This window comes from Mobula birostris, chromosome 29, assembly GCF_030028105.1.
Source record: "Mobula birostris isolate sMobBir1 chromosome 29, sMobBir1.hap1, whole genome shotgun sequence".
Lineage (NCBI taxonomy): Eukaryota > Metazoa > Chordata > Chondrichthyes > Myliobatiformes > Myliobatidae > Mobula > Mobula birostris.
This window is the reverse complement of record NC_092398.1, coordinates 22,575,587-22,603,549: the sequence shown is the minus strand read 5'-3', so window position 1 is coordinate 22,603,549 and position 27,963 is coordinate 22,575,587. Positions and strand designations below refer to the sequence as shown.

Here is a 27,963-nt window from a genome sequence, read left to right as displayed (position 1 = left end):
GTAAGTGTTGAATGAACTTCCAGTAGAAGTGTTAGAGGCAGGTTCGATATTATCATTTAAAGAAAAATTGGATAGGTATATGGACAGGAAAGGAATGGGGGGTTATGGCTGAGTGCAGGTCGGCGGGACTAGGTGAGAGTAGCGTTCAGCACGGACTAGAAAGGCCGAGATGGCCTGTTTCCGTGCTGTAATTTTTTATATGGTTATATAAGTCAATAGCATCATAACATTTTAATTAACGTTTGGATATTAAACACACAGCACATATTTTCCCCGTATGAATATATAAAATCATTGCAACACACCAATATCGCTGAATCAGTGGAAGCCCTGGCTTGTTTCCCTGCAACGAGACGGTGCCATCGAGGGGTGATGGGAGACAGCGATACCCGAAGGGGGTTCCTTGTGTCCAGTCGATTCCGCAATTTAGTTTTCGTTGCATTCATTGCAGAAAAGTCCGCTTCACAGAGATATGTTGGAAATGGAAGCAACGTTTTCAGTGCTTTCATGGCTGTCTCAGGATATTCAGCCTTGGCTTTGATCCAGAATGCCGGCGGAGATGTTAGGTCAAACATACTTTTCAGCCCGCCGTCATTTGCAAGCTCGAGGAGTTGATCTCCTTCCCGCGCTGACATGGACGACGTGCGGGTAATAACCTCACGTGCATAATAACCTCGCGTGTGTTCAAGCTCAACAGTGCGTGACAGGGAATGAGGAAAGGTGCAGCTGACTCATATCGTTTCCTCACGGCCCGGTAGCACATGCTTTGCGGCCCGGTACTGGTCCGCGGTCTGGTGGTTGGGGACCGCTGCTCTGTAAGTACGGCTCCCTGCTTAACGTCCCATCACACACTCCTAGGGTCAGGTACAGAGTAAAACTTCCTCTAGACCATACTCCCGGGGTCAGACACAGTGAAGCTCCTTCCACACTGTCCCATCACACACTCCCGGGGTCAGACACAGAGTGAAGCTCCCTCCACACCGTCCCATCACACACTCCCGGGGTCACACACAGAGTGAAGCTCCCTCCACACCATCCCATCACACACTCCCGGGGTCAGACACAGAGTGAAGTTCCCTCCACACTGTCCCATTACACAGTCCCGGGGTCAGACAGAGAGTGAAGCTCCCTCTACAACATCCCAACACACACTCCCAGAGTCAGACACAGAGTGACACTCCCCTCCGCACCGTCCCATCATACTGTTACAGGAGTCAGAGTGAAGCTCCCTCCGCACCGTCCCATCATACTGTTGCAGGGGTCAGACAGAGTGAAGCTCCCTCTGCACTGTCCCATCCCACTGTCACAGGGGTCAGACACAGAGTGAAGATCTCTCTACCCACCCCGTCAGACATGGAGTGAAGCTCTCTCACATCACACACTGCTATACATGTGCAGGTGATCCTGCAGTCTCATGGTGCCAATGCATCTCAATCGATGCCACCCTTGAACCAGGCAATTACCAGTTGCCACGTCTGTACGATGGGGGGCACGAGGAGGTGCCTTCACAGACAAAGCCATCACCTCAGTGATCTGTAGACACAGGTTCGATCCCCACCACCGACACTGTGTGTGGGGTTGGCGGGGTGGGGGAGTGTCTGCACATTTTTGCCGTGACCCCACGGGTTACCAGCCACATCCCATTGATCATGCAGGGTCCGTGTATCAATCAGCCGTGTTGTTTAACTCATGTTACTCTTGTTTGTCACCGGGAAACGGTTGGAAGCCTCGGATGACAGATCAACTCCCACAAGATCCGGCATGTTTCCTGGGCTGGACTAGGGTATCCCAGTTATCGATGTTTCCATCCTAGCACCTTCTGTTTCCGGCACGGCACGGCACACTGGCCCTCCGTCAGTCGGGGTGCTGAATACAAGACCCCGGGTGTGTGTGATGGGACAGTGTGGAGGGAGCTTCACTTTGTGTCTGACCCCGGGAGTGTGTGATGGTATGGTCTAGAGGAAGTTTTACTCTGTACTTGACCCTAGGAGTGTGTAATGGGGCATTATGCAGTGAATACGCTGCACTCTGGTCAGACCCTGCTCGGAGTATTGTGTGCAGTTCTGGTCGTTTCTCTCCACCCCCAATACAGAACAAATGTGGGGGCTTATAGGCCATTCAGCCCATCGAGCCTGCTCCACCATTTCATCAGGACACTGCCTGGATTAGAGGGCCTGAGCCTGGGTTGTTTTCTCTGGACCCTCAGAGGCTGAAGGGGGACCTGATAAAGATTTATAAGATTATGAGAGGCAGAGAACGAGTGGACGGACTCTTTGTCCCCCCCCCCTCCCCCGGGGTAGAAATGTCAAATACCAGAGGCATGCATTTAAGGCGAGAGGGAGATAGATCAAAGGAGGTGTCGGGCAAGTTTTTATCACACCGAGAATGGCGGGTGTCTGGAATGCCCTGCCAGAGGTGCTGGCATTCAAGAGGATGTTAGACATACGAATGTGCAAGGATTGGGGGTATATGGACCACATGCAGGCAGATGGTCCTCAGTTTAATTCAGTGTGGTGTTCATCACTGACAGGATGGGCTGAAGGGCCTGAGCCTGTTCTATCACATTGGGAATTTTGATCCGTGTGAGAACTAACTGGACAGGAGGAGACAAGATGGTTATGAGAATTGCAATCCCAGAGTTTGCAGCCGAAACTGGGGCAGTCCTGGCAAATGAACTCCATCAAACAAATCCAAAGTGGTGACTTGTAAACATTTTTTTTATTTTCAGTATCTTATGGCATTCAGTGTTTTTGGAGCCAGTTACTCCCACGTGCAGCCAAAGCCAAAGGAGTTGCATTTAGTTTTATAACAAATTGCACATAAGCTCTACCAGTGTAATCAGAGCAAAAGGCAGACATTGACACTTCTCTGAAAAATGCTGTACGGTAAATTGTGGCAAACAACTTTATTTCATGTATTCTGTGGTCTCGATAACTATACATGCATTTTCATGACAGTGCCACTTAAGTCTGAAAAGTTATATGCACTTGCATAACAGAAGTTGCACACAATGCAAAGTAGTGCTTCCAGAGCAAAAAGCATACAGGATGCTGCCCGGATTAGAGGGTATGAACTATAAGGAGGGGTCAGACAAACTTGGGTTGTTAACCCCAGAGCAATGGAGATTGAGGGGAGACCTAATCGAGGTTCCCAGATAGACAGCTGGTATCGTTTCTATCCCAGGGTCAGGATGTCCAACACCAGAGAATGTGCATTTAATGTGAGAGGGGGTAAGTTCAAAAGGTGTGCAGGGCAGTTTATGTTCACACAGGGAATGGTGGGTGCTTGGAATATGCTACTAGGGGTAGTGGTGAAGGCAGATACAATAGAGGTGTTTAAGATCTCTTATACAGGCACATGAATGATTTCAGATTCAGGTGTACATCGAAACATAGCAAAGACAAAGTTCTAATCTAGTCTATCCTAAGGGCATCAAAGGTTATGGGGAGAAGACGGGAGAATGGGATTGAGAGGGATAATAAATCAGCCATGATGGACTTGTGGAGCAGACTCAATGGGCTGAATGGCCTGATTCTGTCCCTGTGTCTTGTAGAAATGCACCATTTGCATTAACTACCAACACACCCAAGGACGTGCTGGGGGGCCAGCCCACAAGTGTCGCCACATATTCCGGTGCCGGCAGAGTATGCCCACAACGCTCGGCAGAACAGTAGCATCCGGACAAGTCCCGTTTCTCCTACACACACACACACACACACACACCTCTAACCACAGGACAGGCTCTTTTCTTCAGCCTCTGGCCTCCAGTGGGGGCATTTAGTTGTTCCGTGTGGCAGGTGTTTTTCTCTAATTCGTTTTTGTCAAGCCACTCCTCCAGATCGTGGACCGCGGCAAAGCCATCTCGGATCTTGGTGAGAGGGCATCTTTGGACCAGATGGGGCGGGGGGACGTCCTGGGTTGGGGCACCACAGGGGCAGGCTTAGGTTTGTCGGGCGCCCCCATCGGTGTAGTGTTCGCGTTGTTTTGGCATGTCAACTTCTGAGATCTCCACCAGGGGGCGTGCTGGTGCGCTAGTACCGGCGCCATTCAGTGTGTTCGTCAGAGGAGTCCAAGTTTGTACCTCCTCCCCAAGACCCACAAGCCTGACTGTCCCAAAAAAAAACACCTGGAACCTACCAGCCTTCTTCTTCCCACCCTCCCCCACCTTCTTTATAGGGCCTCTGCCCCTTCCCTCTTCAGTCCTGACGAAGGGTTCCGGCCCGAAACGTTGACTGATCGTTTCCACGGATGCTGCCCGACCTGCTGAGTTCCTCCAGCGTATTCTGAGTGTTGCTTTGACCCCAGCATCTGCAGGGTATTTTGTGTTTAGGTTTGTCATGTTGTGGAAGTTTCGGGATTTGGGTCCAGAACTTGGAGGAGTATTTTCAGCGAGTTTACGAACTGGAATGTTGTTCGGCATACGTTTGTAGAATTTTTCTGAAGCTGCTGTTCTACGGATCTACGGGGGTGTTATTCCACTCATTGTTGGGAGCTCAGGACAGGTGTGGATTTTAGGGCTCCTGGGATTATTCCCATAGAAGTATGGACCTGTGTATTGATAAACTATGCGTGAGCACTTCTCTCCCAGTCGGTGCGCAATATTCGGCGACTTTGAAACATGCTCCTAGGCTAGATGTTCGTTGGACCTACTGGTTCGCACCAGTCAGTCCTACGGACATCTAGTCGAGCACTAGATTGAAAAGTTGGCTTGATTCATCATGACGTGCGGGTCGGGAGGGGCGGACGCGAGTCTGTCCGCTCAGAAGCCGGGGTTCGATCAATCTTCGCCTGACATCTCGTCCACAGCCGTTCCAACGTGGGCGGCCCTGAGTTGGCATCGCCTGTTGGAGTCCTTGAAGCACGCAAGCCTCCATACAATGTCGTGGAGGAGGACATGTAGTACAAATCTTCATCGAGATCAGCACCACATCGGCGGCCGAATAACCTATCGAGTGTCGTACTGTAATCACAAACAAGAGAAAATCTGCTGGTGCTGGAAATCCAAGCAACACACGCAAAGTGCTGGAGGAACTCGGCAGGCCAGGCAGAATCTATGGAAAAGAGTACAGATGCAACGCAGAACAGGCCCTTCCAGCTGCGCCGCCCAGCAATCCCCCGATTTAACCCTAACACGGGACAATTTACAATGACCACTTAACCCACTAACTGGCATGTCTTTGGATTGTGGGCGGAAACCAGGGCACCCGGAGGAAACCCATGTATTTATGGGGAGAACGTACGGAGGAGTCCTTACAGACAGCAGCGAGAATTGAATCTGCTGGGGGTGTTCTCCCTGTGACCCAGTTTTCCTCGGGTGCTCAGGCTCCCTCCTATATCCCAATGAACATGGGGGGGGGGGAGTTCGCTTGGTTTAATCGCTCCCGTACCCCCTCCCGACCAACACCACCCAGTGCGTGGGGGAGAGAGTCTGCAGGAGCTGCTGAGATTTGGTGGGGAATTAAAAGGCACGCGTCAATGAGCCGGCATGAACCCGATGGGCCAAAGGATCTGTCACACAGCATGCCTGGTGAACGCTACTCGATAGCAAACTCAACGGCGTTCAAATCGGCAGCCTCGCAGGGAGCGAAGTTTCCACGGAGCTGGCCATGGGGAGACGGGCGATGTTCCCGTGAGTCAACCCCCCACTTGCCTGGGACCAGGACACGGGGAATACAGAGCGCCCGCCGTGGGCTGGTAAGCTGAATGGTGAGGGGATGTCTGTAGGTAAGTTTAAGCAGAGAGTGGGGCACCAATTAGAACACAGAAAATTACAGCACACTACCGGCTCTTCGGCCCACGATTTTGTCCCAATTGTTTAACCTACTCTAAGATCAATCTAACCCTTCCGTCCCACATGACACTCCATTTCTCTATCATCCAAAGTGAATTTATTATCAAATTACATATATGTTAGTGTGGGCACGTGACCAGGTGGTTAAGGCATTGGACTAGCTACCTGAAGGTCGTGAGTTCAAGCCTTGGCCGAGGCAGCGTGTTGTGTCCTTGAGCGAGGCACTTAACCACACATTGCTCTGCGACGACACCGGTGCCAAGCTGTATGGGTCCTAATGCCCTTCCCTTGGACAACATTGGTGCCGTGGAGAGGGGAGACTTGCAGCATGGGCAACTGCCGGTCTTCCATACAACCTTGTGTTGACTTTCCAGGCGCGGATCCATGGTCTCGCAAGACTAACGGATGCCTTTATTTATATATAAAATATATATATGTCACCATATACAGCCGTGGGATTCATTTTCTTGTGGGCATACTCAATAAATCCATAGGAAACCTACAGCACAATACATGCCCTTCGACCCACAATGAAAGACCACACCAATTTGGGCATTCAACCAGTGTGGGAAAGACTCCAAACTGTGCAAATACAAACAAACAAACAAGCAATAAATAACGAGAACCTGAAACGAAGAGTCCATAGGTTGCAGGAACATTTCAGTGATGGGCAAGTGAAGTTATCCCCTTTGGTTCAAGAGCCTGATGGTTAATGCATCTGCCTATATAACAATCCCTTAAATGCGCCTAATGTATTTGCCTCTACCACCACCCCGGTAGGGCATACAATCCTCTGTGTTACAAAAAACACATCTGACATTCCTCCCCTATTTTCCTCCCGTCATCTAAAAATTATGCACCCTCCTATCAAACCATCTCTGCCCTGGCTGTCCGCTCTATGCCTCCTATCACCTTGTACACCTCTATGAAGTCACCTCCTTCGCTTCAAAGAGAAAAGCCTTGTAGCTCTCTTAGCCTTTCCTCAGAAGACATGCTGACTAGACCAGGCGGCATTAGGGTTGGTATCTGGAGTGGTTCGGATGTTGGTTGATGGTTCGGATCAGAGACTGGGGAGTCACAGAGTTAAACAACACTCGCCCGAGCTGACCGAGATCCCCATCCATTTACCCATTATTGGCCCACATCCCTCTGAACCAGGGGTTCCCAACCTTTGTTATGCCATAGACCAATACCAATAAGCAAGGAGTCCGTTGGCCCCAAGTTGAAACTCTGTGCTGGACTGTGACCTGCAACTCGTGGACTTCTGGGTCGGCTGCGATGATACCTTCTTGAAACCTTTCTGATCCATATAGCTGTACAAGGGTCTTTGAAATGTCGTTCGTGTACCTGCCTCAACTACTTTCTCTGGCAGCTCCTTCGGTATACAGACCCATTGTCTGGGTGAAAAAGTTGCCCCTCAGATACCCTTTAAATCTCCCCCCTCTGACCTTAAACCTGTGCCCTCCAGTTCTTGATTCCCCCAACCCTGGGCACTGAGCACAGAGTAGGCGACTCTGCAACTAGAGAGCACAGGTTTAAGGTCAGATGGTAAGAGATTTAAAAGTGGCAACTTTTTTCAGCCACAGGTAGAGCTGGCAGAAGTGGTTGAGGCAGGTAGCTGAACCACGTTTAAAGACACTCGGACGAATACGTGACTAGGAAGGGTTTAGAAGGGGGGAAAGAACTGAAGTTTGATCGATTTAAGAGCCGAACCGAATAGGAAAGGTCAGGTACGGGCAGAATCCGGGTAGCGGTGCCAGAGACCGAGGACAAGGAAGGACCCAAGGTTTGGACAATGTAAGCGCCGGGCCAGGTTGAAATGGTCGGGGTGATGGGGTCGGAGGCGAGAGACAGCCCAGTTTGGCTCGCTGCTCCGCGGCGTTTCCTCATCTCTGTGCTGGACTGTGGCCTGCAACTCGTGGACTTCTAGGTCGGCTGCAGTGATGCCTGGCTGGCGTTGTGCACCTCAGTTCTGAATGCCGTCTGCACGATTTGTTTCCTTTCGCTGTCTGAACATTGAGTATTTAACTGTCTCCTTTTGTTTTTAATGGATTCAATTGTGTTTCTTTGTTTCGTGGCTGCCTGTAAGGAGATCAATCTCAAGCAACACATATAAAAGTTGCTGATGAATGCAGCAGACCAGGCAGCATCTCTAGGAAGAGGTACAGTCGACGTTTCGGGCCGAGACCCTTCGTCAGGACTAACTGAAGGAAGAGCTAGTAAGAGATTTGAAAGTGGGAGAGGGAGGGGGAGATCCAAAATGATAGGAGAAGACAGGAGAGGGAGGGATGGAACCAAGAGCTGGACAGGTGATTGGCAAAAGGGATATGAGAGGATCATGGGATGGGAGGCCCAGGCAGAAGGAAAAGGGGGAGGGGGGAAACCCAGAGGATGGGCAAGGGGTATATTCAGAGGGACAGAGGGAGAAAAAGGAGAGTGAGAGAAAGAATGTGTGTATATAAATAACGGATGGGGTACGAGGGGGAGGTGGGGCATTAGCGGAAGTTAGAGAAGTCAATCTTCATGCCATCAGGTTGGAGGCAACCCTGACAGAATATAAGGTGTTGTTTCTCCAACCTGAGTGTGGCTTCATCTTTACAGTAGAGGAGGCCGTGGATAGACATATGGGAATGCGAATGGGACGTGGAATTAAAATGTGTGGCCACTGGGAGATCCTGCTTTCTCAAGGTTCAAGGTTGTATAAAGTATACGTACTTTGATAATAAATGTCCTTTGAGCTTTGGATCTGGTTCAAACGCGGACAAATGGAACTGGCTTAAGGAAGGCACCTTGGTTGTCACAGACAGATGGGCTGGAGGCGTTTTCGTGCTGCCAGAGCCCACATTACTCAGGATTGTAATGGGGGGGGCAATAAAGGGACAAACAGTCCCAGGAGGAGAGGGTATCAAAGGAATAAGATGTCAATAGGGAGCAAAACCAATGTGGAAGGCAAGCAGAAAAACAATGGAAATTCTCGGGAGGTCGGACAGTCTCTGCGGTGAACAGCTGGAGTCCGAGACCCTTGGAGAGACCATGTGTCACATCTTCCCCAGGGTATTCCCAGCCAATTCAGTTTGAACGCCAGGGTTTCTGGGAATGTGAGCGTGTCCGATGTGAAGAGGAAGTAAACAGAATACGGGAGCTGCAGACGTTGAAATTCTGAGGTGAAACCAAAAGTAACAGTGGGGGAGTGAATAACCGGAGTTCTGTTTCTCAGGCTGCCTTGGAAAGTCGGGGGGAACTGCGGGTGTCGGAAACACTCAGGAAGCCAGGCAGCGTCCATGGTGATGTCCACTTGAGATCCTGGCCCTGTACCAGAACTGGAATCATTTTCCTCTGGTACAGGGTAGACTGAGAGGAGACCTGATCCAAGTTTATTGTATTTTTATTTACAGAGACAGCATGGTCACAGGCCCAGAGCGCCCAAGTACACCCACGTGACCAACCAACCTATTATCAGAAGCAAAATCAGGTTTAATATCACTGGTACGTGTCTTGTGGAGTGTATGGGGTTTCCAGGCAGGGATAGCACCTCTGGTGAGGGGGCTTGTCGTGTCCGTTCCAGGGCAGCTCACTCACAGTTGGCCCCCACAGAACACTCAGCTCTCACCTGTGGCTCCAAGTAGCCGTTTGCATGAGACAGCGGTCACACCCTGGTACACCGCTTCGACAGGCGGGCTAAACCAAGGGACATGCCTGACCTCGCACGCGAAGTCAGCTCTGGCGGACTGGGTGGATGAGATCTACAGTGAGATCCAATGGCCAGGTGGGCAGTTCTGCAATGCTCCGTGGAGAGCGAACGGCCTGACAAGGCACAGGAGCCGTCATGGTCATCCACTGCAACCAAGGAAGACCTCAGATTGCGACTCTTGTTCAAGCCACTGGACCCCGACTTCTGCGATCGAGAAAGTGGAACTGCCCCAATAAAATGGCTTTTCCACTTAAAAAAACTCTCCTGCACAGGGGGCGAAGCTGTTCCTGAATCGTTGAATGTGTGCCAACAGGCTCCTGGTATCTCCTCCCCGATGGTAGCAACAAGGAAGTGCATGTCCTGAGTGATGGGGGACCTTAACGATGGATCCTGCCTTGTTGAGGCACTGCTCCTTGAAGACGTCCTGGACCTAGTGCCCATGATGGAGCTGTCTAAGCTTACAATTCTCCGTAACTTATTTCAATCCTGTGCAACCACCACCCATACCAAGTGGTAATGCCCTCCACAGTACATCTGTAGAAATTTGCGAGTCTCTTTGGTGACATGCCAAATCTCCTCAAGCTCCAAATGAAATATTGCCACTGTCGTACCTTCTCTGTAGCTGCATCGACATGTTGGGCCCAGGACAGATCCTCAGAGGTGTTGACACCAAGGAGCTTGAAACTGCTCACTCTTTCCACTTCCGATCCCTCGATGAGGACTGGTGTCTATTCCCTCCTCTTACTCATTCCGCAGTCCACAATCAGTTCATACTGACATTGAGTGTAACGTTGTTGCTGTGACACCACTCAACCAGCAGATCTGTCTCACTCCTGTACGCCTTCTTGTCACCGTCTGGAATTCTGCCAACAATTGCTGTGTCCTCAGCAGATATATAGTTGCCGTTTAAGCTGTGTCTAGCCACATAACACCGGTGCGGAAAGAGTACAGTATCACTAGTTTTGAAGCAGCAGGTTATTGCAACACATATTTAAAGACTATATATATATATATATACTGGCAGCTCATCTGGGAGAAGGAAATCTTTGATGTCAAACTTCCGCTGCCTTGTGTCTATACCCGCTCAAGGTTTCGGGAGTAAACCCCGAGGGAAAAATCCAGATCTGGAGTCCCTAAGGCAGTCCTACATTGAGTTCAATGCTGACTGGAAACTCCTGCTACGCTGCTGCTGCCAAACTGCGTCAATCTCTGCTGTTCCTTTGGGTTCATCAGATGCATCGAGAGGGGCAGCTTGCTATTGTACTGCCCAGGCTTGTGTGTCTAGACAGCTTGGATGCAATATCCTTGGGCAACTCTGACCGACAGAGACTTCAGCAGTGAGTGTCCATATATGTAATAAGCAGAGCTTCAAACAAGGTTGCTTCTAGAAGTACCCACGACAGCGACTGTGGATTTCAACTGGGGAATATTTGATGATTCCCATTGGAAATGCACACAAACAATCCCCACTCATTGGCACTATCTTGTCCAGTAACTTCTCTGGACTGTGGGAGGAAACTGGAGCACCCGGAGGAAACCCACGTGGTCACAGGGAGGACGTACAACCTCCTTACAGACAGCAGTGGGAATTGAACCCAGGTCACTGGTACTCTAAAGCGTTGGCACTAACCACTATCTACCACACCACCACAAATGGTAAAATTAACAAAGTCTATTTATTATTGTTACACGCACCAAAGCCCAGAGACAAATTATTTTCCATGCCATCTGCACAGAACATTTCAGTATAACAGTGCATCGAGACTCAAATTATTGGAGAGGCTTAGAGAAGGTAGGCAGGGTCTCTTTCCTGCCCCGGGATGGAGAGTGAGAGGGCGTGTATTTAAGGTAAGAGGGGGAAGTTTAATGTAAGTGTCTGGAACAAGTTTTTTTTACATGGAGAGTGGTGGGGGTCATTGCCCAGAACATCCTGCAAGGAGTGGTGGTGGAGGTAGGTACATTAGAGGTGTTTGGGAGGCATTGAGACATATACACACCACAAGACCCATGAGTCATAGGGGCAGAATTAGGCCATTCTGTCCATCAAATCTTCTCCCCATTCCATCATGGCTGATTTATTATCCCTCACGCCATCCCCCTGCCTTCTCTGCAACCCTTACTGATCAAAAACGTATAACCCTCCACTGCAAGTATACCCAATGACTTGGCCTCCATAGCCACCTATGGTGGTGAAATTCCACAGATTTCACCACTCTCCGGCTAAAGAAATTCCTCCCCATCTCTGTTCTAAAGGAACATCCTTGTATTCTGGGTCTGTGCCCTCCGTCCTAGACTTCCCCACGATTGGAAACATCCTCTCCGTGTCAATTCTACTTACGCCTTTCAACAGTTGATAGTTCCAATATGCTTCTCTCTCATTCTTCTAAACTCCAGCGAGTACAGGCCCAGAGCCATCAAATTCTCATAGGTTAACCCTTTCATTCCCAGGATCATTCTCGTGAATCTCCTCTGCACCCTCTCCAATGTCAGCACGTCTGTTCTTAGATAATGGGCCCAAAACTGCTCTCAATGCCCCAACTGTGGTCTGACCAATGCCTTATAAAGCATTACTTCCTTGAATATTCTTGTCCTTTTTGATGAATGCTAACATTGCATTGAAACAAGCAGGGAACGGAAGGAATAGACCCATACAGCACAGAAACAGGCCCTTCGGCCCATCTTATCCATGCCATCCAAGTTGCCCATAACCTCCAAACCATTCCTAGCCGTGTACCTGTCCAAGTGTCTTTTAAATGTTGTTCATGTACCTGCCTCAGCCACTTCCTCCGGCAGCTCGTTCCATATGCGGACCACCCTCTGGGTGAAAGGTTGCCTCTCAGCTCCCCTTTCCACTCTCACCTTGAATCTGTGCTCTCCCTGTGTGCATTCAACCTATCTGTGTCACTCTGGTTTTAACTCTCCTATGTTCCAAGGAATGTTAGCATTCATTTTAAGAGGACTAGAATATAAAAGCAAGGATGTAACGTGAGGCTTTATAAAGCACTTTGAGGTCTCACGAAGTATTGTGAGCAGTTTTGGGCTCCTTATCTGAGGAAGGATATTGGAGAGGGTTAAAAGGAGGTTTGTGAAAATGACTTTCAATATGATGAGTATTTTGATGGCTCTGGGCTTCTACTCACTGAGATTCAGAAGAATGAAGGGTGACCTCATTGAAACCTATCGAACATCGAGGTGCCTTGATAGGGTGGATGTCCCTTTAGAACGGAGATGAGGAGGAATTTCTTTAGCCAGAGCGTGGTGAATCTGTGGAATTCATTGCCATGGGCGGCTGTGGAGGCCAAGTCATTGGGTATATTTAAGGCAGAGGTTGAAAGATTCTTAATTATTCAGGGCATGAAGAGTTACAGAGAGAAAGGCAGGAAATTGAGGCAGAGAGGGAAATGAATCAGCCATGATGAAATAGCAGATCCAACCAGATGGGCCAAATAGCCGGATTCTGCTCCTTTGTCTTACTGTCTTATGTTACACTTGGTAGTCTGTAGTTGCAGAGCGGGTGGGTGGAAGTCAGAGTTTGTAGAATTTATGGTTCCTGTCTCCTCACACTGAACCCATGCCCTCTGGGTTTAGACACGTCCACGGGAGTGGGGATGTTCCCTATTCTCCCACCCTGTCTCTACTCCCCATCAGGTCCCCTCTCAGCCTCCTCAACTCCAGCGAGAACAGAGCCAGCCAATTCCAGTCTCTCCTTGTAACCGAATGGCTCTATACCAAGCAAGATCCTGAGGAACCCACTCAAGTCAGCTCCATCATGGGCACTGGGCTCTCCAGCATCCAGGACATCTTCAAGGAGTGATGCCTTAAAATGGCAGATCCAACATTAAGGACCCCCATCCACTGGACATGCTTCCTTCTCATGGCTACCATCAGGGAGGAGGTACAGGAGCCTGAAGGCACACACTCAACGATTCGCCTACCAACAGAACAAGGACATCTGCTGCCTGCTAACCACCTACATCGGCCCCACTACAATTCTACCACACACACTGGATCCCCTAGATCCTCAACAACTTCTTCCACTCTGCCATCTGATTTCTGAATGGACATTGAGCCTATGAACACTATCTCTATTATTTTCTCTTTTTGGACTATGCATTTTATTTAAATTTTAATTATATGCTTCTTTCTGTCATTTACAGTTTTTAATATGTATTGTAATGTACTGCTGCCATACAACGACAGGTTTCATGACATAGACACGATGAACCTGTGAGGGAGAGTTTTAAACAACTACTTGGAATCACAGGAGACAGCTGTGTCTGATAGGGACCAAAGGTGAGCGAGCTTCCCCGGCAAGCCCCATCTCCAGAGGTTCTATCCCTCCCTGGACACCCCATAAGAAACATACCAGTGATATTATACCTGATTTTGATTCTGATAAAAGGTTAGTTAGTCACGTGGGTGTACTTGGGCACTCTGGGCCAGTGACCATGCTGTCTCTGTAAATAAAAATACAATAAACTTGTGTCAGGTCTCCCCCTCAGTCTACACTGTACCAGAGGATAATTATTCCAATTCTGGTACAGGGCCAGGATCTGAAGTGGACATCACCACAGACGCTGCCTGGTTTGCTGAGTGTTTCTGACACCCGCAGATCCCCCTGACTTTCCAAGGCAGCCCGAGAATCAGAAGTCCCGTTAATCACTCCCCCACTTCTACTTTTGGTTTCGCCTCAGAATTTCAATGTCTGCAGCTCTCGTTTTCTGCTTACTTCCTCTTCCCATTGGATACTCTCACATTTCCGGAATCCCTGGAGTTGAAACTGAAATGGCTGGGAACACCCTGGGGGATAACACACGGTCTCTCCAAGGGTCCCGGACTTGAGCCATTTACCACAGACACTGCCCAACCTCCCAAGTATTTCCTTTGCTTCTCTGTTTGCTTTCTGCATTGGTTTTTGCTCCCTATCAATATCTTATTCCTTCACTTTTACTGATTCCCTCTCCTCCTGGGACTGTTTGCCCCTTTGCTCCCCATTACAATCCTGAGCAATGTAGACTCTCAGAGCACAGAAACGCCTTCGGCCCATCTATCCATGCCAAGCAAGGTGCTTTCCTTGAGCCTGTTCCATTTGCCCACGTTTGGACCATATCCAAAGTTTAAAGTACATGTAGTATCAAAGCATGTACAGTTTCTACAACCTTCAGATTTATCTCCTTACAGGCAACCATAAAAAAAAGAAACACAGTAGAACCTGATAAAACAAAAGACGACTGTACAGATCTGGAGGGGGAGAAAACAAAACGTGCAAACAGTGAAAGCAAGCAAACTGCATTCAGAATTGAAGTTCACAGCACCAGGCATCTCTGCAGAAGGCCAGCAGGGTGGCTAAGCAGGCTTATGGAATGCCAGCTTTTACTAGTCAAGGCATTGAGTGTAAAAGACTGGAGGTTATGTTGCAACGTTATAAAACTCTGGCTAGGCCACAGCTGGAGTATTGTGACAGTTCTGTTCACCCCACTGTAGGAAGGAGTTGAGGCTTTGAAGAGGGTGCAGAGGAGGTTTGCCTGGCTTAGAGGGCACGAGAGAAGCTGAATAAACTCGGTTGTTTTCTCTGCAGCAGCGGAAGCTGAAAGAAGATTTAAATGAGGTTTATAAGATTATGAGAGCCATCGATAGACAGGAAGTATTTTTTTCACAGGTTTGAAATGTCTAATACCAGAGGGCATGCATTGAAGTGAGAGGGTTAGGTTCAAAGAGGATGTGAGGGGTAGGTTTTCTATTCAGAGAGTCATGGATGGCTGGTATGGTGGTAGAGACATTGATGGTTTTAAAGAGACATTTAGGTAGCCATATAGATTATGGAAGATGGAGGGATTTTGACATGGTGTAAATAGGAGGGGTTAGTGTTTGGGTGTTTTTGATTTGCTTTTTAGCCAGTTTAGCACAACATTGCAGGCCGAATGGCCTGTTCCTGTACTGTACTGTTCTATGACCAGGTGGAAGGTGATAGGTGAAGCTGGGTGGGTGGGAAGGGTAGCTATGTCTCCTCCCCTCTTCCCCCTTTCCTTTCCAGTGCTGAAGAAGTTCTCAGAAATATCGACTGTTCAGTTCCATGGATGCCGCCTGACCTGCCGAGTTCCTCCAGCCTTTTGTGTATGCTGCAGAATCCCTCCTGCTTACCAGAATCAGGTTTAATATCACTGGCGTATGCCACGAAATTTGTTGTCTTTGCAGTAGCAGTACAATGCAATACACAATAATAAAAGAAACTGAATTACAGTAAGTAATTACACTAAAGTTAAATTAAGCAAGTAATGTAAAAATAGAAACAACAGAAGTAGTGAGGTAGTGTTGATGGGTTCAATGTCCATTCAGAAATCGGATGGCAGAGGGGAAGAAACTGTTCCTGAATCATTGAGTGTGTGCCTTCAGGCTCCTGGCAGGGAGGTTTGCTAAGGCTACTGGGGAGAGTTTAAACTAGAATTGCTGGGGGGGTTGGGAACCGAACTGAAGAGACAGAGAAAGGGACGGTTGGCTTACACATAGAGAAAGCTCGTAGGCAGTGTGAGAGGGAGGATAGGCAGGTGATAGGAAAGGGAAGTGCTCAGACAGATGGTTTGAGGTGTGTCTATTTTAATGCAAAGAGTATCATGAACAAATCAGATGAGCTTAGGGAGTGGATCAGTACTTGGAGCTATGATGTTGTGGGCATTACAGAAACTTGGGTGGCTCAGGGGCAGGAATGGCTACTTAGATTGCCAGGCTTTAATTGTTTTGGAAAGGAGGGGAGGTAAAAGAAGGGGGGCATGGCACTGCTGATCAGAGATAGTGTCACGGCTACAGTAAAGGAGGAAGTCATGGAGGGATTGTCTACTGAGTCTCTGTGGGTGGAAGTTAGAAACAGGAAGGGGTCAATAACTCTACTGGGTGTTTTTTATAGACCACCCAATAGCAACAGGGACATTCAGGAGCAGATAGGGAGACAGATTCTGGAATGGTGCAGTAATAAGAGGTTGTTGTGGGAGATTTTAAATTCCCCAAAATTGATTGGCATCTCCCTAGAGTGAGGGGTTTCGATGGGGTGGAGTTTGTCAGGTGTGTTCAGGAAGGTTTCCTGACACAATATGTCTACAAGAGGAGAGGCTGTACTTGATCTGGTATTGGGAAATGAACCTGGTCGGGTGTCAGGTCTGTCAGTGGGAGAGCATTTTGGAGATAGTGATCACAATTCTATCTCTTTTACCATAGCATCGGAGAGGGATAGGAACAGACAAGTTAGGAAAGCATTTAATTGGAGTAAGGGGAAATACGAAGCAATCAGGCAGAAACTTGGAAGCATAAATTGAGAACAGATGTTCTCAGGGAAATCTACAGCAGAAATGTGGCAAATGTTCAGGGGATATTTGCGTGGCGTTCTACACAGGTACTTCCAATGAGACAGGGAAAGGATGGTAGGGTACAGGAACTGTGGTGTACAAATGCAGTTGAAAATCTAGTCAAAAAGTTTATGAAAATTCAAAAAAATGAGGTAATGACAGAGATCCAGAAAATCATAAGGCTAGCAGGAAGGAGCTTAAGAATGAAATTAGGAGAGCCAGAAGGGGCCATAAGAAGACTTGGCAAGCAGGATAAAGGAAAACCCCAAAGCATCCTACAAGTATGTGAAGAGCAAGAGGATAAGATGTGAGAGAATAGGACCAATCAAATGTGACAGTGGAAAAGTGTGTATGGAACCAGAGGAGGTAGTGATGGTACTTAATGAATAATTTCCTTCAGTATTCACTACGGAAAAGGACGTTGGGAATTGTAGGGATGACTTACAGTGGACTGAAAAGCTTGAGCATATAGACATTAAGAAAGAGGATGTGCTGGAGCCTTTGGAAAGCATCAAGTTGGATAAGTCACCGGGACCAGACGATATGTACCTCATGTTACTGTGGGAGGTGAGAGAGGAGATTGCTGAGACTCTGACGATGATCTTTGCATTATCAATGGGGACGGGAGAGGTTCCGAAGGATTGGAGGGTTGTGGATGTTGTTCCCTTATTCAAGAAAGGGAGTAGAGATAGCCCAGGAAATTATAGACCAGTGAGTCTTACTTCAGTGGCTGGTAAGTTGATGGAAAAGATCCTGAGAGGCAGGATTTATGAACATTTGGAGAGGCATAATATGATTGGGAATAGTCAGCATGGCTTTGTCAAAGGCAGGTCGTGCCTTACCAGCCTGATAAATTTTTTGAGGATGTGACTAATTTGAGGATTGATGAAGATGGAGTGCATATGGACTTTAGCAAGGCATTTGATAAGGTACCCCATGCAAAGCTTAATGAGAAAGTACTGAGGCATGGGATCCAAAGGGACATTGCTTTGTGGATCCAGAACTGACTTGCACACAGAAGGCAAGGAGTGGTTGTAGATGGTCATATTCTGCCTGGAGGTTGGTGACCAGTGGAGCGCCTCAGGGATCTGTTCTGGGACCCCTTATCTTTATGATTTTTATAAATGACCTGGATGAGGAAGTGGAGAGATGGGTTAGTAAATTTGCTGATGACACAAAGGTTGGGGGGTGTTGTGGATAGCGTGGAGGGCTGTCAGAGGTTACAGCAGGACATCGATAAGATGCAAAACTGGCAGATGGAGTTCAACCCAGATAAGTGTGAGATGGTTCATTTTGGCAGGTCAAATATGATGGCAGAATATAGTATTAACGGTAAGACTCTTGGCAGTGTGGAGGATCAGAGGGATCTTGGGGTCCGAGTGCACAGGACACTCAAAGATGTTGCGTAGGTTGACTGTGTGGTTAAGAAGGCATACGGTGTATTGGCCTTCATCAAGCGTGGGATTGAGTTCAAGAGCTAAGAAGTAATGTTACATCTATATAGGACCCTGGTCAGACCCACTTGAAGTACTGTGCTCAATTCTGGTCACCTCACTACAGGAAGGATGTGGAAACTATAAAAAGGAAGCAGAGGAGATTTACAAATTGTTGCCTGAACTGGTGAGAGAGGGGGGAGCGGGGGGGAGGGGGGAGGGGGAGAGAGAGGGGAGGGGGAGAGAGAGGGGAGGGGGAGAGAGAGGGGAGGGGGAGAGAGAGGGGAGGGGGAGAGAGAGGGGGAGAGGAAGGCAAAGGGGGAGTGGGAGGGAGGAGGGAAGAAAGAGAGACAGAGAGAGAGAGGGACAGAGGGGAAGAGATGGAAGGGAGGGGAGGGGGAGAGAGGGGGCAAAGGGGGAGCAGGGAGGGGAAGGGGAAAGAGAAAGAGAGGGGAGAGAGGGAGGGGAAGGAGAAAGAGAAAGAGAGAGGGGAGAGAGGGAGGAGGGAGAGGGAGAAGGAGAGATGGAGAAATATATATCTGCTTAAATAATCCTCACGGACAAATCCTCTGACCTGGCAATGGGTCTGGTAAACTCACTCCACCGTTCCTTGCACAGGGAGACCAGGCCCATGTAGTCTCCCCAGGGCCCTGGAGTGTATGAGCAAAACCTGGACTGGAATTCTCGTGATGAGGACCAGCTTGCTGTTTGTATTCTGAACAGTTCATCATTCCCCTATGCTAATGTTCTGTGGCTAGTATACAAACACTGACAGGTCCCTCCGTACATGAACACTGATCGATCTCTCACTGTGCTCCATCTGATACTCCGTCTCTCCACTCTCCACACACTGGGACAGGTGATTCTTCATCTCCTCAGCCACTCTATCACAGACGTGTGAACAACTGGCACTCCAGACACACACCAGACATTCCAAATCAGGATATCCTCACCCCACTTGATTGCAACTAACCACAAATCAACACAAATAGACCCTCAACATGCATCACCAAGGTACGGTACCAGTGGTAACGATCTATCACTGTATAACACCGGGGTACGGTACCGGTGGGGACAGGTCTGTCACTGTATAACACGGGTACAGTACCGGTGGGGATGGGTCTGTCACTGTATAACACTGGGGTACGGTACCAGTGGGGACCGGTCTGTCACTGTATAACACTGGGGTACAGTACCGGTGGGGACGGTCTGTCGCTGTATAACACTGGGGTACGGTACCGGTGGGGATTGGTCTGTCACTGTATAACGGGTACAGTACCAGTGGGGATGGGTCTGTCACTGCATAAAACCAGGGTACGGTACAGGTGGGGACAAGTCTGTCGCTGTATAACGGGTACAGTACTGGTAGGGACGGGTCTGTCACTGTATAACATGGGTACAGTACCGGTGGGGACGGGTCTGTCGCTGTATAACACTGGGGTACGGTACCGGTGGGGACGGGTCTGTCGCTGTATAACACTGGGGTACGGTACCGGTGGGGACGGGTCTGTCGCTGTATAACACTGGTGTACGGTACCGGTGGGGATGGGTCTGTCACTGTATAACGGGTACAGTACCAGTGGGGATGGGTCTGTCGCTGTATAAAACCAGGGTACAGTACCGGTGGGGACGGGTCTGTCACTGTATAACACTGGGGTATGGTACCGGTGGGGACGGGTCTGTCACTGTATAACACTGGGGTACAGTACCGGTGGGAATGGAAAGGGTCTGTCACTGTGTGACATTGGCGTCCGGTACCACTGGGGCATTACCCCACGTCTGTGCCTCTATTTCTGTGGGAGAGAATGTGAATGCACGCTGTACGTTCTCACCGTGGCCCTGTGGCTTTCACTAGTCGCTCCATCTCCCTCCGACGTCCGAACGAATACGAGGGGCCAGTGCTTTAATTGCCCCCCAGTGGGTGAGGGGGAGAGTTGGGGGGTTAGTTTTGTGTACACAGGGGTATTGGAATGGGATGGGAGTAAGTGGGTCAGGATGGACTTGATGGGCTGAAGAGCCTGCTCTCTTCCCGCCCCCATGCCAAACAACTCCTCGACACCCACTCCCAATGAACTGGTTTATTTCTGTAACAGTCTCACAAACGGCACCTCCCCACCCCACCTCTTCCCTCTCCTCACCCCCCAGCATCCCATCCCCCGCCCCAACACTCCTACCCCATGCTCCTGCAGGCCCAGCCCGAGGGCAAGCCCCCTCCCGGGTACAGAGGGGGAAAGGTGGGCCATCCTGTGCGTCCCCCCACACTCCACCACCACCCCGAACGGGGGCAGGCAGGAGGGTGTTGACTCCATCCCATTGTCTCTGCCAGTCCCCTGCAGGGGAGAGGTCTGCGGGAGGAGGGAGGTGGGGAATAGAGGCACCAGACAGTCTCTGCTTCCCCCCTCCCAGTACGTGGGGCGTGAGGGTGCGGGCAGAGCCAAGCCGTCCCGTGAGGGTCTACCCACCGACTCTTGGAGTGCAGAGTAGGCGGGACAGTGGGAGGATGTGCGAGAGGGCGTGCAATTGTCCCCCTGGGAGAGTGGGATGGGGGAACCAGCCTGCGTTCGCCCCCCCCCACCACCACCCCAGTGAGGGAGCTGAGGAGAGGGGCGAGGGAGTCGAGCTGTCCCTGCGTATCTTCCTGCCGGCTCCTGGCCGAGTGAGGGTAGTGCAGGGCGAGAGGCCTCCGCTGAGGGGAGCCAGGTCGTCCCGTGGCTCAGCCATCTCAGACATTCTGAGGGTGCCCCACCTCCAGGGTAGTGGGTGACGAAGCCAGGTTCACCCCCCTCCGAGGGTGGGGGAGAGAGGTGAGACGGGCTGTCTCATGTGCTTCCATCTACTGAGGCAAGGGTGAGGGGTATTTGACAGAGCCAGGCCGTCCTGAGTATTCACTCCCACTCCCCCCACCCCAGGGAGAGGGGTGAAGCCAGGGGGTGCAGGAGGGAGCCAGGCTGGCCCAGGTGTCTCCCACTCAATGGACCAGTGTAAGGGGAGTTGGGGGGTGTGAGAAAGCTAGGCTGTCTCGAGCGTGCCCCCCCCCCAGCACACCCCCGCCCTGTTCTAAAGCAGGGAGGGGAGGCCGTTGTTGGGGCTGAGGTGGCCCTGTGCCCGGGGCGGGCCGGGCGAGGTGGAGTACCGAGGGGGGGCACAGAGGAAGAGGTTCCCCTCCTCCTTCCGCAGCCAGCGTAGCAGCAAGGTCAGCAGCCCGATGGCCCCTCCCTTGGTCACCAGCGGGCTGAAGCAGGCATACAGCTCGAAGCGGGGTGTCACCTGTGGGGAGACGGGCAGAGGGAGAGAGAGAGAGAGGGAGGACGAGGGGTGTGCGGGGGGAGAGGGAGATGGTTAGGGTGTTGAGAGAGAGAGGAAGGTTCGAGGGTGGAGACGGAGAGGTGAGGATGGAGGAGAGGAGGAGACGGAGAGGTGAGGATGGAGGGGAGGAGGGGACGGACAGGGTGAGGAGAGAGAACAAGTGAGTTTGGAGAGAGAGAGAGAAGGTGGCAAGAGAGATAAAACAGAGGTAGAGTGTGGAGAGAGAAAGGGAGATGGGGAGACAGAGAGGAATAGGGTGGGGGGAGGGATTGAAAGAGGGGAGGAGAGTGTGAAGAGGGGGTGGAGAGAGGGAAATGGTGAAGAAACGGGGAGAGGGTGGAGAGGGAGGGAAGGGTAGAAAGGGAGAGGACAGAGAGAGAGTAGGGAGGGGGAGGGTGGGGGGAGGGGTGTGGGGTGAGGTGGGGTGTGAGAGAGAGGAAGAAAGGTTTAGCACAGTATCAGGACAGAACCCCCACTCCCCTCCTACCCCACCTTCCGTTCCAGGTCGCGACTCACCCAGGCCAGCAGTGTCTCCTTAGCAGCCACATGGTAGACAAGTCTGAGGGGCCGCGAGGCGCTGTGGACCCTCCCGTGTAGATACTGGTAGAGGTCGAAGAGCCGCTCCCTCTCCTCCTCCGTGTAGTAAGGGGCCTTCATCTCGGGGCTGTTGGGGAGGGAGGATGAAGGAGAAACAGCTAATGAATGAATACCACACAGGAATATCTGTGCTCAGACAGGTGTGTCTCCCAATTGGGGGGGGGGGGGGGTTGTGTGTGTGTGTGTGTGTGTGTGTGTGTGTGTGTCTCTCTCTCTCTCTCTCTCTCTCTCTCTCTATTGGTCTGTGTGTGTCTCTATCTCTGTTGCTGTATGTGCGTCTATGTGTTTTTATAGGGTGGGTGTGTGGGTGTGTGCGTGTGTGTGTGTCTCTCTCTGCCTCTCTATTGGTGTGTGTGTCTCTCTATCTCCGTTGATGTATGTGCGTCTGCGTGCACACAAGCCTGTCCCTCTCTCCGTCTGTGCGCGCGCGTGCCTATCCGTGTCTCCGAGCACACACGCTTGTCCGTTTGTGAGCATGCGCACCCAAGCGAGTCTGTGCGTGCTCAAGTCTGTCCCCTTCTCGGTACGCAGGTGTCTGCCCGTGACTGTGGGGTGTACGCATGCACGAGTCTGCCTGCGAGTGCCCACGCGTGTATGTAAACACCCTGTGCGTGCACGTGTACAATCCTGCTTTGGCCTCACAGATCTCGCACACGCTGCATTACACAGCCCTTTCACCAGCCCCCGCCCCTACCCCCGCTCTAAGCACAAGAGGTTACTGGAAATCCGGAGCAACACACACACACACAAAGTGCTGAGGGAACTCGGCAGGTCAGGCAGCTTCTACGGAAAAGAGTAAACAGTCGACATTTTGGGGGAGATGCCTGAATAAAATGGTGGTGGGGAAAGAAGGGGAAAGAGGCCAACTGAAAGAAATGAATAAAGAGTCAAAGTTTTGGGCCAAGACCCTTCATAAAGAGATCCCTCTCCTTCTCCCTGTTACACTGCACCTCCCCCACCATCAAATCCTTCCAAAACCTTCTGACTGGAAGGGATAGGGGGCAAGGCGTAAAACCAAAGTTTGTGCAACATTAAATTTAAACTGGTAATCAGGTTTACTATTGTCAGCAACACACACAAAATGCTGGAGGAGCTCAGCATCTATGGAGGAGAGTACAGTCGACGGTTTCAGCCGAGACCCTTCAGCGGGGCTGATAAACACTTGTTCCTTTACACATCTGTTGCTTGTCTGTCTTTGTGTGTAGTTTTTCCCCATTGATTCTATTGTTTGTATCTGCTGTGAACACCCGCAAGAAAATTAATCTCAATATGTGACCACTTTTTAGGTACACCTGTAAATATCTAATCAGCCAATCACACGGCAGCAACTCAATGCATAAAAGCATGCAGATGTGGTCACGAGGTCCAGGTGTTGTTCAGACCAAACAGGAAGGAATGTGATCTTAGTCAGATGGGGCGGTTTGTCAGAACCTGCTGATCCCTTGGGATTTTCATGCTCAGCAGTCCCTAGAGCAGGGGCTCCCAACTTTTCTCCTGCCACAGACCCCTCCTGTGAACCTCCGGTTGAGAACCTCTGCTTTGGAGTTTACAGATGGTGCAAGAAACACGAAAACATCCAGTAGGCAAAAACACCTTGTTAACGAGAGAGGTCAGAGGAGAATGGCCAGGCTAGTTTGAGCCAACAGGAAGGTGACAGTAACTCAGACAACCACGTGTTACAACAGTGCTGTGGAGAAGAGCATCTCCAACACACACATCGGACCTTAAAGTGGATGGGCTACAGCAGCAGAAGCCCAGGAACACACACTTAGTGACAACTTTATTAGGTACAGGAGATGAATTTGATAACAAACAAAGAGAAAATCTGCAAATACAGGAAGTCTGAGTGAAACACAAAAAATGCTGCAGGGTTTCCGCTGCAGAGTTTCGGCCTGAAACGTAGACTGTATTTTTTTCCCCCCCCCATAGGCGCTCCCCGGCCTGTTGAGTTCCTCCGGCATTTTGTGTGTTGCTCAAATTTGATAATAAATTTGCTTTGAACATGTCCTAAGGTGCTTAAGAATATTTTGCATGCCAGATCATGTCAGTGCATTGAGGTAAAACAATAACAGAATGCAGAATAGAGTGTCACAGTCTAGAGACAGTACAGTGCAGGTCATCGATAAGGTGCAAGGTCATAGCGAGATAGATTGTGAAGCCAGAACCATCTCGGAGACCATTCAATGGTCAACAGCAGGGTAGAATCTCCCTTGAGCCTGGTGAGACAAGGCTGTGTAACCTCTGCCAAGAAAGTGCCAACTCAAGTAGACAGGACGGCGAGGAAGGCATTTGGCACGCTGGCCTTCACAGGTCAGGACACCAGGTACGGGAGTTGGGACGTCCCGTTACACCTGTACAGTCGTCAGTGAGGCCGCACTCAGAGTATTGTGTGCAGTTCTGATCGCCCAGCTATAGGAAGGATGTCATTAAGCTGGAGAGGGGGCAGGAAAGATTCACCAGGATGTTCCTGGGACTGGAGGGGTTGAGTTATAAGGAGAGGCTGGACAGACTGGGACTGTTTTCCCTGGACAGAAGGAGACTGAGGGGTGACCTTCTAGAGGTTTATAAAACCACAAGGGGCGTAGATAAGGTGAAAAGGCGGGTGGTCGTACTCTTTTTCCCCGGGGGGGGAGGGGAAACTAAAAGTTAAAGGTGAAAGGGGACCAGGAGGGCAACTGTTTCACCCAGAGAGTGGTCCGCATATGGAAAGAGCTGCCAGAGGAAGTGGTTGAGGCAGCATTTAAAGGTCACTCGGACAGGTACATGGACAGGAAAGGTTTAGAGGGATACGGGCCAAAGGTGAGCAGATAGGACTAATTCAGGTGGCACCTTGGTCAGCACGGACAGGCTGAGCCAAAGGGCCTGTTCCCATGCCCCGTGACTCTAATCGATGAGTGAGGTCCCCCTGTGGCCAATTAACCTGCACTTAGATCGCCGGCACGTGGGAGGCAACCCAAGCATCTGGGGAAAAGCCCACAGAGGTCAGACCCCACACACACACACAAAGCAGATCAATAGGCAGACACACAAACACACAGTCTCTGCAGTGAAAGAGACACACACACACACACACACAGAGCAGCCGTTACCGAAACACAGTCTATGGAGACGGGGAGACGGCGTCTCTTGTGAAGGGGACAGTGAGCCTACAATCAGCTGTGAACACACGAAAACAGCAAGTTCTGCCAGAGGCAACAGCAAAAGCCGTGGATGTACTGGGGGGGGGGGGGATAAATGAAGGGGACGAGGAAGCGACTGAACAGACTAAACAAGAACTGCTTTAGGCATTTCTAGAGCAGGCTGCCAAAGCTCCCCTCTCACGCAGACCCAGGGGGAAGGCAGAGGAGGAAGTGGGTGGTGGGGCCACTGAATGAGGAAGGAATGAGGTTCCCCATCAGGCTAACGTGGGGAGGTGGAGACAGAGGGTGAATCATATCATTCTTCGCACCACCCAGCCTTGCCAACAAGCCCGAGCACAGTTGGTCTCCGACACTTCCCAAAGCTGACCTGAGACAACCAACTCCCTCTGACCCTCTTTTGCTTCCCCCCCCCATCCCACCGATCCCTCTCTCATTCCATGTACCCCCCTCCCCCCCCACCGGCATCTCACCCGCACTCTCCACATCCCCCCGGCCTCTCTCCCACACAAAACACCCCTCACCCCCACAGATTCTCTCCAATCAATCATTTCTTGAGCACTCCCTGGGGTTCCTACAGGGTCTCCGCACTCCAGTAGCCGTACGGACACACAGACACGGATCACAACACTTTCCCTGCTTCCCCTCACCCACTCATACCTTTAGCATAGCTTTCGTCAGTATGTAAGTCAGCCCATTTACGTATTTAAATCCAGTTCACTAGAATTTATTTTTTTTTTTATTGACAGCGCAGACAGGCCCTTCCAACACTTCCAGCTGCACACACAGCAATCCCCCGATTTAAGCCTAGCCCAATCACAGGACAATTTACAATGACCAATTAGCCTACCAAACTGTACGCCTTTGGAAACATAGAAACATAGAAAACCTACAGCACAAAGCTGTGCCGAACATGTCCTTACCTTAGAAATTACCTAGGCTTATTTTTCTAAGCTCCATGTACCTATCCAGGAGTCTCTAAAAAGACCCTATCATTCTCGTCTCCACCACTGCTGCCGGCAGCCCATTCCACGCACTCACCACCCTCTGCGTAAAAAAAACTTACCCCTGACATCTCCTCTGTACCTACTTCCAAGCACCTTAAAACTGTGCCCTCTCGTGTTAGCCATTTCAGCCCCGGGACTATCCACACAATCAATACCTCTCATCTTCCGCCACTCCAAGGAGAAGAGGCCGAGTTAACCTATTCTCATAAGGCATGCTCCCCAATCCAGGCAACATCCTTGTTAAGCTCCCCTGCACCCTCTCTATGGTTTCCACGTCCTTCCCGTAGTGTGGGAGGAAACTGGAGCACCAGGAGGAAACCCACACAGTCACAGGAAAAACGCACAAACTCCTTACAAGAGGTATCAGGAATCGAACCAGGGTCGCCTGTACGGTAAAGCGTTGTACTAAACACAGACTGCACGCCCAGTGAAGGAAAGATGTGTCGAAGTCAGGGGTGGTGAACTCTTTTTCCAGGGCACATATCCAAATTGGCAATTATCTCCTCAAAAAGATCTTCCCTCTTTTTCAAGGTGGCTGGGATTCTGTCGGAGCCCGTGATCTACGGTTCAAACTACGGTTCCCTGCAGGCAGTGGGTTTTTGATGGAGAAAGAGAGCCTGTCTGGCATACTGAAATGCTGGGTTATGGACTGTGGTTTTTGATGGACTCTAGACCAAGGTCTCTATAGGGGCTTGCATGATGGGAAGCAGGGAGGGGGGTCAGTGCTTCTGGTAGAAGTGCAGGAAGGAGAGGGGGAGGGTTGATGTTTCCACTGCTGTTTGATGCATGGGGGGGCGGGTTTGGGGTTTAGTATTACTATCATTGATTCTTTGGGGTGTCCTGTTTCGTGGATTCTGTGAAGAGCAAGAATTTCAGGTTGTGCACTGATATTAAATTGAACCATTTGGAAAAAGTCCTCTCACATCCCATGGTAAATTTGAGCAGAGGTTATCATCGATTAACACAAAGGTAACAATAATAACAGACATTTTTGTGTGAAAAAAGGACGAGTCCTGATGGCTCTTTACTACTCATGGTTTTAAAAAAGGACAATGTGATTGTTGGCGCCGTGATTAGCGTAATACTATTAGTGCACCAGCGACACGGGTTCAATTCCGCCGCCATCTGGGAGGAGTTTGAACATCAGGTTTCCTCTGGGAGCTCCAGTTTCCTCCCACAGTCCAAAGCTTGGAGAGACTCGCAGGCTGCCCTCAGCACATAGAACACTACAGCACAGAACTGGCCCTTCAGCCCATAATGCTGTGCTGACCTTATAACCCGTTATAAGACCACAAGACATTGGAGCAGAATTAGGCCGTTCGAGTCTGCTCCACTTCCTTCTCAATCTCCTGCCTTCTCTCTATATCCCTTAATGCCCTGAAAAATCAAGAAACTATCAATATACACAACAACTTGGCCTCCACAGCCACCTGTGGCATCAAATTCCACAGACTCACCACCCTCTATTTTCCACCCCCCCCCCACTTTTCAACATTCAAGGGGTTTCAGTGCGATCACCCTCCCCCAATTCTTTTGAATTCCAGTGAGCCATCAAACACTCCTCGTATTATAAGCCTTTCAATCCCGGAATCATTTCCGTGCACCTCCTCTGAACCCTCTCCGATCCTGTCTTAGATAAAGAGTCACAATACTCCGCGTGAGGC

General features: G+C 50.2%; 1 protein-coding gene and 1 long non-coding RNA gene across 3 annotated transcripts in view; both read right to left on the bottom strand.

Moving 5' to 3' along the window:
• Positions 1 to 1,988: 1,988 nt before the first annotated feature.
• On the bottom strand, positions 1,989 to 20,368 carry LOC140189929 (uncharacterized). Its single transcript, XR_011883514.1, has 3 exons — positions 20,085 to 20,368; positions 5,957 to 6,200; positions 1,989 to 4,960 (listed from the first exon to the last, which is right to left on the bottom strand). It is a non-coding gene; the product is annotated as an uncharacterized lncRNA (long non-coding RNA).
• Positions 20,369 to 20,411: 43 nt separating this feature from the next.
• Positions 20,412 to 27,963, bottom strand: part of LOC140190098 (vacuolar fusion protein MON1 homolog B-like) — a 37,000-nt gene continuing 29,448 nt past the window's right edge. For both annotated transcript variants that reach the window (XM_072246579.1, XM_072246580.1), the window contains exons 6-7: positions 22,075 to 22,222; positions 20,412 to 21,519 (exon numbers count right to left, since the gene is read on the bottom strand). In XM_072246579.1, the coding sequence (XP_072102680.1) occupies positions 21,310 to 21,519; positions 22,075 to 22,222 (358 nt within the window). In that variant the 3' untranslated portion in view covers positions 20,412 to 21,309. The remainder of the gene's footprint in view (positions 21,520 to 22,074; positions 22,223 to 27,963) is intronic.